This window comes from Cryptomeria japonica, chromosome 10 (assembly GCF_030272615.1).
Source record: "Cryptomeria japonica chromosome 10, Sugi_1.0, whole genome shotgun sequence".
Taxonomy (NCBI): Eukaryota; Viridiplantae; Streptophyta; class Pinopsida; order Cupressales; family Cupressaceae; genus Cryptomeria; species Cryptomeria japonica.
The window spans coordinates 70,704,816-70,719,036 of record NC_081414.1 but is presented as its reverse complement, the minus strand read 5'-3'; the positions used below and the strand labels follow the sequence as shown (position 1 = coordinate 70,719,036).

General features: G+C 35.5%; 1 protein-coding gene across 1 annotated transcript in view; it reads right to left on the bottom strand.

The window, feature by feature from the left end:
• Window positions 1–6,668, bottom strand: part of LOC131033272 (DNA repair endonuclease UVH1) — a 109,355-nt gene extending 102,687 nt beyond the window's left edge. Inside the window, exons 1-3 of the mRNA XM_057964447.2 lie at window positions 5,811–6,668; window positions 1,074–1,629; window positions 68–186 (exon numbers count right to left, since the gene is read on the bottom strand). Of these exons, the coding sequence (XP_057820430.2) occupies window positions 68–186; window positions 1,074–1,629; window positions 5,811–6,386 (1,251 nt within the window). The 5' untranslated portion in view covers window positions 6,387–6,668. The remainder of the gene's footprint in view (window positions 1–67; window positions 187–1,073; window positions 1,630–5,810) is intronic.
• Window positions 6,669–14,221: the final 7,553 nt, after the last annotated feature.

The following is a 14,221-nucleotide window of genomic DNA, read 5'->3' as shown; positions in this document are numbered from 1 at the left end:
AAGTCGGTCTGTTATTATTCCATAATAATTTGTAGAAAACTTAAATGTAGGGGAAGGACTCACTCACTCGCAACACCTTCCATTTGGGCATTTCCTCTCCAACAACCTCTAGCTCAACACCCAAGGCCTCTTTTGACAAATCATTCGAAGTTTCTCCATTCCTGTCTAAAGTCGATGCTTCAGCTCCTATACAAGTACAAGAAAAAGAGAACCTTGCTGTCAGAAAAGATGGTTTGAACCCTATGAATCATTAAATTAAAGTTGCAATATATATCCACATGTCATAAAATCCTATACAACCGTGGCCACCATGGCCATCAATAACAAACATAAACACGATGTGTTGAGAATCTCCAACAGCATGGCATGTGACCAAATACCAGAGGTAAACACATCAAACAACATTTCACGTTGGATACACAATACAACAGGAGTCCTAATACTAGACTACCAGATGTTACAAAATCAGAAGAAATCAGTGTGTCTAATATTGGCCAATTAACGAAGATAATTGATCCCAGTATCTAAACTTATCATATCACTGTTAACAGATTCCAGTATTATGATAGTCGGGGTTCAAATCCCCACACAGTGGATAAGATGACATAAGTGGCAACATTCAAGTTTACACCATGCTGGAAGATTTTCCCATATTCTCACCTGATATTTATGATTTATCAAGCAATAAAAATTTCGCAAATTTCTGTAAATAAGGCTTAAAATCTTGAGAAATTTGAAAAAAAATTCTAACATTTTAGCAAAATTTATAAAATATGAATAAATTTTTTGATCAAGATTTGCCAAATTTTCTGAGCTTCTGTTTATGTTTTCTTAAATTATTTACTTGTGGTGTAGATGTATTACCAAGACCTGGTCTACTCACAAGCTTAGTAAAGATTAGGTAAAGTAAAAAGGTTCTCTTGTTATAACAAGGAGTACATCAAACATCAAGTTTGTAATAGCCCATGACCTAAAAGATCTCTTTTACCTACTACCTAAAAACTTCTACATACAGAACATTTCACTTGTACACAACCTACAGCATCAGCCAAGCAAGGACCAAAGGCTCTTACCCTTGTTTTCTTTTATGTCGTTCACATTTATTTTCCTGCGCTTGCTTGCATCTCCTCTTACTCTGCTGACACCTTTAATCAAACCATTTGCAGATCCTATTTTTCCACCATCAGATCTCACAACCTGATAAACACGTTTCTTTGCTAACTCAAAAATTCGATGGCTAGGGTTAGCAAAAATCCAAACTGATCTCACACCCTCTGAAACCCTCAATGCATCCAAATACTTCAAGTAAGTCACAGCATCATACCTAACCAAATAATCAGCCAGTTTCCTCAACGTCTTCAAGTCCCTGACCAGCTGCTTCGTTTTCTTCCCTATAATATGCCAAATTGGATCCAGTTGTTGCCGCACAATCTCATCAAAAGACTTGAAAAGTCCACTTTCTACCGTCAGATCCTCCACATCAACTTTATTAGTCTTTCTAAGCTCCTTCAAGCAAGCATCCATGACCTCAATTATTGCAGATTGGATTCCTGACATTAAAGAGGTATGTGGCATTCGAACATCAATAACCTCAGGAGGATCCTTCTCCAGTATATCAGATACAAAAACCTGAATTCAGAAAAAAAAAGGGTTAACGGCTAATATCTACCAGTTTGCTTTCTTTATTGATAATTATTTTTTATCAAAAAAGTTAATTCTTTGAAAATCAACATTTGCCACAAATTTTACTAGACAGTATTTTTTAACCTTTCCCTATAGAAACAATACATAATTAGTCAATGATTACAGAATATTACATTGCAAAAATAAATTACTTAACAATAACAGATTATCACATTTAAATGCTGTTTTCTTCTTCTTTGAAAGGAAAGGCAAGGCTCTTTTAAGGTTCACAATGCCTTGGTTTTCTCACATCTAAGTGCGCTTAGACTGTTGGGTAGCATGCAGCTAATCATGTAAATTTTACTTTATCTATGTTTTGGATGTCTTTTTTACATAAGTTACAGTACTGGAATATTTTATATATATGCTTTGTTACTCTTCAAGAATTCAATTTATTAAAACCAAATCAAGCATCGAGAAGCTGACCCAACAAGGCCATAAATTAAACTTTGAGCCTGTTTATTTTTGGCATAAGGTGTGTTTTTCACCTTGCATAATGCTTATAATGTAAATTAATATTCATTTGCGGTGCACCTAGGAAATCTGGGGATGCATACATCACATGGGTTAGGCATGGAGATGACTTATCGTGCGTAGGTCTCGCACCTATCGTGTGTAGCCTTTGCACCCATCGTGCGTAGCCTTCGCACCTATCGTGTGTAGCTCTCGCACATCTCATGCATTGCCTACGCGCCTACCATGCATTCAATGCAAAATTTTGGAAATCAAAAGCGATTCAAGAGGTCGATAAGAGGGCATTTAATAAGGGGTGTTATACAAATGCAAGTATTCAAAATTGATGCTTGAGATGTGAAAGTTCGATGGGACTCATTAAATCCAAGGCAACCAGCATTATCACAACCAAAGTTCTATGAATGCTAAGCCTAGGCGATTAATGATTTGAATGCAAAGTTTGATGTATTTCAATGGTGACTGATTAAGAGATATTTAATAAAGGTGGTGAGCTTAGCAACAATGTATATGTCAACTCGATGAATATAAAAGATGGCATTCAATGAGGTATGGTTCATTGCACTAAGTCACCTGAGTTGCAAAACTCGAAGCACTGCATAGAAGCATCATTGGATCGCATTTAATGAGAGATGCTCACCTCTTGTCAATCGATTGCAAATCCAAGAAGGCTAAGTTCAAGGTGAGATGTTAATGATGAAATCCCATTTAAATAGGATCACACAACATGACGCATTTAAGATAATGGAAATCAAATGATTGAATTAATGCGAATGGAGGATCGCATTTGATGATTGAAATATAAAGTTCAAAGCCCTTCCAATTTGCATCAAGGGCGATCATTTAATATATGTTGTAAAGCATTTACAAATGCGCCCCAATTCATTTAGTAGAGGTGGCGATCAAACCCCCCTTCAATCTTCCAACAAGGTAATGCGATTTTAGAAAGAAGCACCCATATTTGAAAATCAGTGGAAGCCAGTAAATGAAGGTTAAATCTTAAATGCAATTCATTTAATGAAATCGCCTAAGGTTTGTGATGGAGTATCAATCTCGTTAAGCGACTATAACCTTGAAATTGATCATTTCATTTGATCAATTTGAAATCGACATTACTCTCATATCTACGATTCAATCAGCTAACCAATTACACCATCAAATCAACTTGATAGCAACATAAATTGACAAGCTTATGAAGGCGATTCTTGTAAACATCAGCAATACGACTTTGGAAGGTGACGATGCTGTTCAAACCTTGTATGCACAAGTGATTTTGAAGACTCAGTGATTGACAGCGATTCATGTTTGAGAGGCAATGATTTTGGCAAGATCATAAGGCACGGCAATTCTGATCTCAATGGTTTGCAATCATACAGCGAATCCCATTTCAATAGCAATTCTGATTTGTCCTCAGTATCTAGCGATTTTGACACCAATACCTTGCAGCATATTCATCACCACATGCAACGAATTTGACAAAGGGACTAAGGTGACATTCAGTGGTCAATTTGTGGACAAAGCGATTCCAATTCAAGACATGGCTGTTCACAGTTGACAGCAAACATAAAGGCAGCAAGCTTAACTTTATCAATTCATCAAGACAAATTGCCTTGTCATCAGCAAATACCTCCATCAAGAGTGGTGATATTATTTTCAGATCGGCAAAGTTGGTGACTGGTAAGATGATATTCAAATGATGAATATGTGTGAATCTGATCATACATACAGTAATTCACATTTGAGTGTGACTGCAGGTCATCATATAGGGGCAGCGGAACTGATTATATTAACAAATTTCCCCAAGCGAATTGCTTGACTGTCCGTGATTTCATCTGAAAACAATTAGAAGACAGCAAATATATAAAGGTGACAGCACTATTTGTTTGATGGCAGCAAATTTGTATATATTTTGATCACTGTGTTTGATCAAAATATCCAAAGAAGGCAATCCAATCTATATATCAGTTTGCTTTGGATCAATTTGTAGGTCTAAGTCAAGTTGTTTTGTTATATCAGATCTTATTTCAGTATTGATTTACCTTGTCAGCCATTAAAATATGTATCTTTGGAATTACTATCATTTAGGTTGATCACTCATACTTAGTCAATGGTTGAAGGCGTAACCTAGGGTTACAAGATTTTCATTAGGGTTTTCATGCCTAGGTAATCAATTACATATTTGCAAGCAAATGTCATTACATGGCACTAACTTAGCCAATTCTCACAGGTGCAAGATGGCGGGAGCACAATTGGCACCCATCAAAGAAGATTCGAAGAACGTTAATGTGTAGTCAAAGATCACATCGCATTGGGGCAATGTGGGCGATCGCAACCTTGGCCAGCTTGACATGAAGAAATTTCAAAGCCCACTCTACACCACCAAACCAATCGGGTACACTAAGGCAATGATGGATAGCAGTATCGTGAAGGCAGCTAGCTTCCCTTTGGCAGTGCAAGCAATGAGCTCATCGTTGAATGTGCGAGACATTATGATTCAAATAGGAGAGTGATTGTGGCACTGGACGGAAGGGAGATAGCTTACATCTCCGAAGAGGCAATCAGCAAGGCCTTTCATATACCTCAATTCAAGAACATGATATACAAGAGCAGTAATAGCGCAAAGGTAGTCTACGACAATGATCCAAATGGGTGTCAAGAGATTATCAACAAGTATTGGTTATCAAAGAGCAGGCAAAGTATATCCAGGCTCCACAAGATTGACTTCAAGGAAGAATTTGGTGACTTAGTCACACTTATCAGCCGAGTCTTTGGGATCCCACAGGCCTTTCAGTTCGAGGTTTGGATGTTCTACTTCATATAGATCGTGTCACTAGGAAAAGAGAGGATCAATTGGGCAAGGATTATCAGTGACAATATTGATTTGCAACTCAGGAGGCTTGAGCGAACGAAGACGTTCTACATGAGCTCATATATCATATACTCACTCCCCTAGGCTTATCAGTATGTAGGATTAACATACAGGGCACCGATTGGTACTAAATCAAGATAATTGAGAGCATGTGATTCCTACACTCACTTTGAGAAGAATGTATCAGATAAAAGGAGAAATTTTAAACACTGTCAAACATTCTTAAGAAATATAGTTATATATCTAGTCTGTAAAGTTTCCTTCTTTAATCATGAATTGCCTTAGCATTTGTTGGGCAACACTAAATGGAAAACGGTTATGAAAAATCTACTTAGCAAACAATATAAGTAGCTCGGTCCAACAGTTTTGAGAATACATGTCTTTGACTCAAACTGAGTTACAACTATATTGCAGCTCCTTCCTAGTTTCACTGTTTAATCATCAACAATACGGGCATATGGTTGATTGTGAATTTGATAATGTTGTTCTGCTTGGCAATACATGAGAATCAAATTAATTCAATGAAACATACGTCAAATATTTACAGATTTTCAGTTTGCTAAGACGTCCCGAGAATTTATTGTGTTTTCTACCAAGTAGTTCAAATCTAAAATATGATCAACCAGTCTGTGTTGAACAGGAGTTTCAATACCATAGTTTTAGAAAAAATGACACAAGCATATGTTTTTAAAATGTCATGAAGAAATAGATACTTCGATATTGATAACTCATCAAACCCTAAACCTTAAACAAAATTAATATGTATACTCCTCAACATGTTACCTACCTGAAATCTCGGCCACAGATGCAATTTCCTCACAAACAAGCACTTCATAATACGCTCCGTCTTGGAAAAACCCGCAACCATGGACTGGGGTCTATCGGAAAAAGCCCTAACATAACCCTTCCTGTTCCCAAATCTATATAGACGCACAATGAAGGCTTCTGTACAGGTTTCCGTCAATCTGTGGGCGTTGACAATTATGAGACCTGCGACTCTGCTGAGAGGTACCTTTTCGTTGAGCAAGTCGACAACGAGAATGCGCGACGTGATGAAGAAAACTCCGCCCTGGGAATAAAATTCGACTCTGTCTTGAGACGTATATTGACTGTCTATATCAATGGGCGCCGCCAGGCGGAGGTCTTCTGTGAGGGCTCTGCGCTGAGAGTCGGAAGTGGAGAGTATAAAAAGGAGGCCATCTGAATGGGAGTGTAGTCGTATGAGAGAGGCGATGAGTTTATGAAGGCCGAGACCCGAACCCAGCACCACCAGCCCGCCATTGTCATCTTGGAGGAGCTCTCCGATTATGTGCTCGTGGAAGGGCAGCATAGGAAGACTGGATTGATTTTGAAACAGGCGCATCTCTAATGTCTGCGGACAGAATTTGGTTCCATCGATTACAAATTTTAGTGGGGTTGCTTTGACCAGGTCCTCGCCGATACTGAACTACTTCGCTGAATCCAAGGGCCGCGTGGCATCTAAGAGTGTGGTGATTCCTTCAATTTCTTAACGCGCCAAATTTCCCCAACTCTGAAATATTTGGTACTTCCTGTTTTTTTTTCAAATTTTAATGCATTGGATTTAAGGCCAGATTTTGAACACGCCCAGCATGGGCATAACAGTTTAGCCGTGAAGCAATTCCACTCCTTGAGTTTATACCTAAGTAGTAAGTCGATTTAAAAAAAGTGTATTTAGATTTATTTTATCTTACATTTTAACTCTAATTAACTGTTTTTAGCTAATAAATTAATATATTTTTATTAGAGAAATATATGTAAAGTATGCTGTCAGATATTTCTGATTAAAATCTAATGTTACTTTGTTTAGATAAATATATGTAAAGTATACAGATATCTAATTATACAGAAATATATGTAAAGTATGCTCTCAGATATTTTTGGTTAAATTTAATGCTACATTTTTTTAGAGAAATATATGTGAAGTATGCTGATATTTAATTAAAATCTAATGTTTATTCAAATTAAAGATAAAATTTAAATGTATTTTAATATTACATTAGATGAAATATAGAAGAAAATTCAAAGAAATTGAAACTTGAACATGCACTTAAGAAAAGAACATTAAAAATGATTGATTTGAAAAGAACATTTATTAATCCCTTCAACATTTTAAATAAATAAAAGAATTGAAATGTTTTTTAGATTATCATTTTAATATCTTTAAAATTTAATATAATTGCAAATCTCAAATTAAAATATCAAAAATATTGTATAACAATAGACTTGTGATAGACTTGTTATTTATTAAAGTGAATTGTAATAATATAGAATATTTACAAATTTAACTTTATATTAATTTAAAAAAAAAAAAAAAAAAATCTTTAACACCTTCCTTTATTTATACTTATATATTAAACTTGTTGTTTTCCTATTTATTTAAATTTTGAATCTAAATAAAATAATATATATTCTAATAAACGATAAATATACATCCATATGAGGGAGTGATGTAGCCGTTGTGGACGACTTTTGGAGCTAGGGTTGTGTCATTGCAAAGAAGCTCTACGAGTGTCTTGTAAAGTCTATTTTGAGGGGATTGGTTATCTCTTGCCCGAGACAACCAACATTGGTGGGGGGAGGATCATGCTTTTAGGCGAGAGAAGAATGTTGTAGTGATAAATGCTTGCAAGGGTGACTTAAATGATGTTGGTAGGGGAAAACCCCTGTTCGATGGAGGTTTGGAGCACCCTTCCTTCTCGGGTGCAAGGTGCTCCAAATGGGGTAAAAGGGAGATAAACTGGCACCGTGAGAACCACCTAATAGGGCTTTCAAAAGAAAAGCATGTTCTCAATGGTACTAATGGGCAATTTGGGATGTTCTCTAAGAGGGCCAATTTTTCTCAAGCTAAATCGCTCCCTGCTGAATTTCTTTTGGTGACTTTAGATGTGGAGGTTGAAAATGAGGTATTGCATAATGAAAGAGTTTTTTTAGGCTATGTCTAATTGGGAGATTCAAATTGTATACACCTAAAAATTGGCTATGAGTAATTAAATAAATATTTTATATTTATTTAATATTTATTCTTCTATTAAATAGTTAAATCGAAAAGATTAATTAATTTAATTCATTTTCATATCTTTCTATTAATTAATATTTTATTAATTAATTCATTTATCCTATTCTTTTAATTTAATTAAATGTCTAATATTTAATTATTCATTCTAACCAAGTTAATTAAATATCTAATAATTAATTATCTCCTCCAATCAATTAAATATCCAATATTTAATGGTTATTCTCCTATCCTATAGTCTCGAATATTAAATGATTTTCTAAATTATTTAATCCCTTTATCCAACTCACCCTCCATCTCCACTTCATCTTCCCTTTGCCAACTCATCAAACATGTGGCTAAGGAAATTAATATTCCTTAAATATTAATTCATCATTTATCTCCAACTTCCAAACTTAATGAAAATTGTGTACGTACACACATTTCATAACCATTTCCTATATTCTCTCCAACACCCTCTACATCTTAGGAAGGACTTGAGTCCACTTGTCCTACCATGCCTAAATTTCCTCCAACCATCCCTAGATTCTCTCAGTCAACAACCCAGTCAAGGTGAGATGAGTGACACTTGTCTTCTCCTTCCCCCTTTCTCTCAACCTTCACCTTTGCTCACAGCCATTCAAATTTGCAGATCTGATCATGACCGTTGATCTGAGCCACATCATCTTATCCTCTCAAGGTCTATAAAATCAAGAGCTTCAGTTGAGAGAGAGTTAGACTTCAAGAGACTTCAAGTGCATTATGCAAGCTAATCATATGCATCTGTAAGTTTTTGAAGCAAATAGCAATAGCAATTATCATATAGCATTTTAGCATAATCATGTAGCTTTGCATATCATACTATCAGTTAACTACAAGTTATTAGTCCATTCTTCATATGCCATCTTGGAAGCCAACAGTGCATTGTCTAAGAGCACACCATCTGCAACCAGGAACAGTGGAGTTAGGACACAATGAGACATAAGCCATGAAGGTAAAATAATGTTTTATTTTAGTATGTATTTCATGTAGTTTCATTGGTGGATTTTGGATTTCCTGTATGCATTTCCATTGTATTTTGTGAAACTAACTTATTACAGGTAACATTCTAAGGATGAAATTCAAGCTCACACATTTTGGCGCCCACCGTGGGGCTGGACTTCGAATATATCTTTAAAAATCTCACAAAAATAAAATTAACATATTTGTAATGCAGATTCACGCATGTGTGAATTTTGACAGCGCTTTTGCATCATAGGTTAGCGCTTTTACATAATTGGTTAGCACATATGTCATGTAGGTTAGCGCTTTTGTCTGAAAATCAGCACTTTTGCATAATTGGTTAGCACATATGTCATGTAGGTTAGCGCTTTTGTTTGAAAATCAACATTTTTGCATCATAGGTTAGCACTTTTGCATCATTGGTTAGCGTTTTTGTAATGCAGGTTAGCGCTTTTGTAACGCATGTTAACACTTTTGCATCGTAGGTTAGCGCATTTGACAGAAAAGTTTGTAACCGTGATTTGAAATTAGGCTTGTAGAAGCCCACCTAAGGTTTTTCACTAACTTTTTACTATTTTGCAGGTTTTTAACAATTTCTTGTAGATTTGGAGGAGTTAAGTTAGGATTTAGTGATTTATTTTCTAGCTTTTTCGAAGTTGGTTAAAAAGAACTCATATTTCCTTTTGGGTAAAAAGAACTTCATTTTTCAAATTTGGTGTTCTAAAAAGTACCTCACTTGTTTTTGGGCTATAAAAATAATCACATTTGCAAGGTAAAAAGAACAACAAATCAAACATTTACTTTCTTGCAAAGTTAGGATTCACACCTCAAATTTTGGGCTCTAAAAAGAACAACAATCTTTCATTTTCTTGCAAAGGTAAAAAGCACAATCAATCTTATATTTTGCAAGATAAAAAGAACATTTAACTTGTCTATTCTTACGAAGCAAGTTACTTTTTGCAACGATTTTCATTTTGTTGATCAGGATTTTCAATTCCTAGTTTAGAAAATCATTTGTTATATGGGGCTAAAATAAACACCATGCTTGTTGGAGCAACATCTCCAAGTAGAGGATAGATCACATTGCTATGGAAAGTTAAAAAGAACACTTGTATTTTGTATCTCGAAAGTGGTAGGTATATGCTCTCCCCTTAATTGGGTGATCAAAAAGCTAAACCCACTCTTTTACGCTTTCTTTACTTTCAAGCAATTGAATCCTTTAGAGGGCCTACCTTCTCGAGCTGCCTTGAGGGGGCTAGTGAGAGGGGAACGACCTAAAGTGGAAATGGGCTAATACCGAGTCCTTCCGATCCACTATTAATAAATCGTGTTTGTGACAGAAGTTCAAACAACATGTGCTGATAAGTTCATGCCGACACTATGTTTCCCCATAAACCCTATGGAGCGTAAACTCTATAGGCTGGGAACCTTCTATATTTACAAAGTTGAAAGTGTCACATGTATGGCCACATGACCGGAAGCCTTTACTAAAAACTATTTGTACTAGTTGCCAAAAACCTTCTAGTTGTTGGCGCAGGAGGTCGGACCTCTAAAGTGGCTCACACACATACGGTTCCTAGTAGAGATATAAAGTTTGCCATGAGGAGATTTCATGGAAACTGGTGCTTGGCTGCCTCGAAGAAGTGAGTGTTGAGGGTGGAGCCAATGGGGTCAAGCATCTAAATATTCGCTTTGAATAGCGTAGCCTCGGGGGAAACTCCATGTGAGATTCAACAACTATTGTCTCAGCCTGCCATAGGGATTTGTACTTGCTTGTGCTTTTCATTTATTAAAAATTGTGTCTTCTATACCTGTAACATGTTCCAAATGGTAAAAAATTGAAGAAAATTATCATCTACAAGAGATCGAAAATCAACAAATTTCTAAAAAGTGTGATCAAAAGGATAAAACAAAAAGCATTCCAACACTTGAAGCACCAACTCAAAATCAAAGTATCAAAACATCAAAATATCAAAATAATCCTTGAAGTATGTTTGTCTCTAAACCATCACGTATTTTCAAGATAGCTCAAAACAACTAGGTTGCTAATCCTATAGGTTATTCCCAAAAGGTTCTATAAACATCAACATTCAGCAAACTATTGATTCAAACATCTTAAGTGCAAAAATCAACATCCTTGTCAAGTCTCTCATCAGGATAATCAAATCCTCTATCACGAAGCTTGATCTATCTATACTAGGTTCCTAATCTTGGATATATCTTTCCTATTTTGAACTTAGGTTACATCAAAACCAAAATTGCACCAACATTGGAATCAAATTTGTAAACTGTCAAATGCTTATATGACTTTTAAGTATCACCTTAAGAAAAGAAAACCCAGTTACAAAGCTACTCAGAAGATAATAAGATTCTTGTATATCAATCGCAAGATCTTGCTGAAACGTAGGACATTCCTACACCATTTTCATCGCTACTTACATGGTTGCGGTATAGAATTTGACAGTGAAACTCTACAAAGACGTGCTTTTCAATAAAGAGATGCTTTATGCCAACGAACAAACAATAGTGGTAAGATCAATAAAGCATATCTTCCTAAACCAATAATCACCTATTGACCTTATCCTTGGGAACTTTTGACAACTTTGAAATAATCACATGCCAGTTTGGACTAGAGCCCAATACAAACAACTTAGAAAACAACAACAAATGGAGGAAGAAGATACCACTTTTGGATTTACCGCTGTTGACGAAGAAGTAGTCAATAGCACCATTAGAGACCTTGAACAAGATTTCAAATTTGATAGGCTAATGGAAAAATTGTTGGCAAAACAAAAAGAAAAATATCTCTTGATGTTGGCAAAATCTGGAGCTAAACTACCACAAGACTTTAACATAGAAAGCTTAAAACAAGACGCGGAGACAAGTAACACCCAAAACACAGATGAGCAAAATAATGAAGATATGAACAACAAAGAAACAAGGAAAGAAAGGGATGATAAAAGAAAAGAGCGTAGTGACAAAAAGACTCATGATGAAACAAGGAGAGACTATGCAGATAATCCCTTATCAAACCTTACTCAACAAATACAAGCTCTACAACAGCAAATACAAGACATGCAAAATGGGACAAGCTCCAAGAAATATTCGTTACAAGATATATGCCTATATCCTTTTGATAAAAATTTGAATATGATGCCATTTCCGCAACATTGCGAGATCCCTAAATATGACAAATAGGATGGAAAATCTGATCCTCAAGATCACGTTAGGGAGTTTTGTACTATGAGAATAGAATTTGCTCATGAGGAAACTTACCTTATGCGTCTTTTTCCTAGGAGTTTAAATGGACAATCAAATGAGTGGTTTTCAAGATTGCCATCCAGAATCAAATCCTTTGAAGAACTTGTGAATAGGTTTATTTCACAATATTCCTACAATATAAGGAATGAAATAACAATGCTAGATCTTTGCAATGTTAAACAAAAGAATGGAGAATCCTGTATGATCTTTTTACAATGATGGAAACACATGTTTAATAGGTATCCCCGGGATGTACCTGATCAAGAAAAAATGGACATATTCATTGATAATCTTATCAATGAAATGAGTTATCGACTAAGGATGCAATGTCCTCCCTCTTTTGCCAAAATGATCGAAAATGGTCTAAAAATAGAGAACGCAATGGTAAAGAAAGGAGAACTAAAACTTTACAATAATTCATACAACAACAACAACAACAATGACAAACCCAAGTTCTGGCCAAAGAATATGAATGTCAGCAATGAAGGAAATGATGATAACAATACTGCAAAACAACAACAACAACAACAACCAATTTTCAATCTATCAAGTCAAATCCCAAGCAACAACAATCTGGAAAACAATAAAGCCAAATCCTTTTTCTCTAATCCTCAGAGAAAATTCACAAATATTGGAGAATCTTTAGAATCATCTCTAAAAACTTTGCTTGCTAACAAATTGGTTGTTTTACCAGAAGCAAGAATTTATGAACCACCAGTTAAGCCAAATTGGTGGAATGACAATCACTTTTGCAATTATCATCGGAATAAAGCACGCCTAACAAATGATTGCCAAAGATTGAAACACATTATCCAAGATCTAATTGATAATGGAACCATCACGGTGGATAGCCATAAGACGAATGAATCACACTTAGCTTTTAAAACTCCGCTTCCAAACTATGATAAAGGTGAATCATCCCAATTGGAAAATGACAAAGGAAAACCCAAAGTAAATTACACTTATACATACGATGATGTAGTAAATGTGATCATTATTAACGAAAATCAATCTTCAAAACCAATCAACGTTATCACAAGAAGCAAAGCAAAGGTTGCCTTTCCACGTATAGCAAAAGACTCAACATCCACATCACAACAATACAATTTAGTAGAGCAATTACAACGAATACCCGCTCAAATATCAATTCTGGAACTTCTCAAGATTTCACCTATGCATAAGGAAATTTTGGAGAAAGCTTTAGTGGAAAGAACGGTTTCAAAAGATTTGGATATAGATCAGTTCCAAAACATGGTAGGACACCTTATAGCCCCTCATTGCTTATCATTTTCTTAAAATGATGATGCATCTTTACAACATCCTCACAATGCTCCTTTGTATGTTGAAGTCTCCATTAATAAAACTTGTGTCAAACGTGTACTCATAGATGGAGGAGCTAGCTTGAATATTTGTGCATTAAGTTTGATAAAAGCTTTGGGATATTCAGAGAATGCAGTGGACCCGAAAAAGAAAATAACCATCAAGGCTTACGATGAAGCAAAACGTTCTTCTAAAGGAACTGTTGTGCTACCAATAAAGATAGGACCCGTGGTAAAGGATACATTGTGTCAATTTTTAGACTTGAATCTCTCCTACAACATTCTTCTGGGAAGACCCTGGATTCACAAGATACAAGCAGTTCCTTCTACATATCATCAATGTGTGAAATTTCCTCACGAAGGGCAAGAGATCACTGTAATTGCAGATTCTAGTCAATATTGCAATAATTTGAAGCCAACACAAGATACCACAGTTCCACATAACAGAGAATTATTATATCCTACTAAAGAAATTCAAGAAAAGTTATGGGAAACTTTTGAAGAAAAGCTCAAGTTAAATGATGAAGGAATGGGAAAGTATTCTTTGAATAAATTTCCACTTTCCCCTAAGTCATATGGAAAATCTGCAAATATTCAGTCACA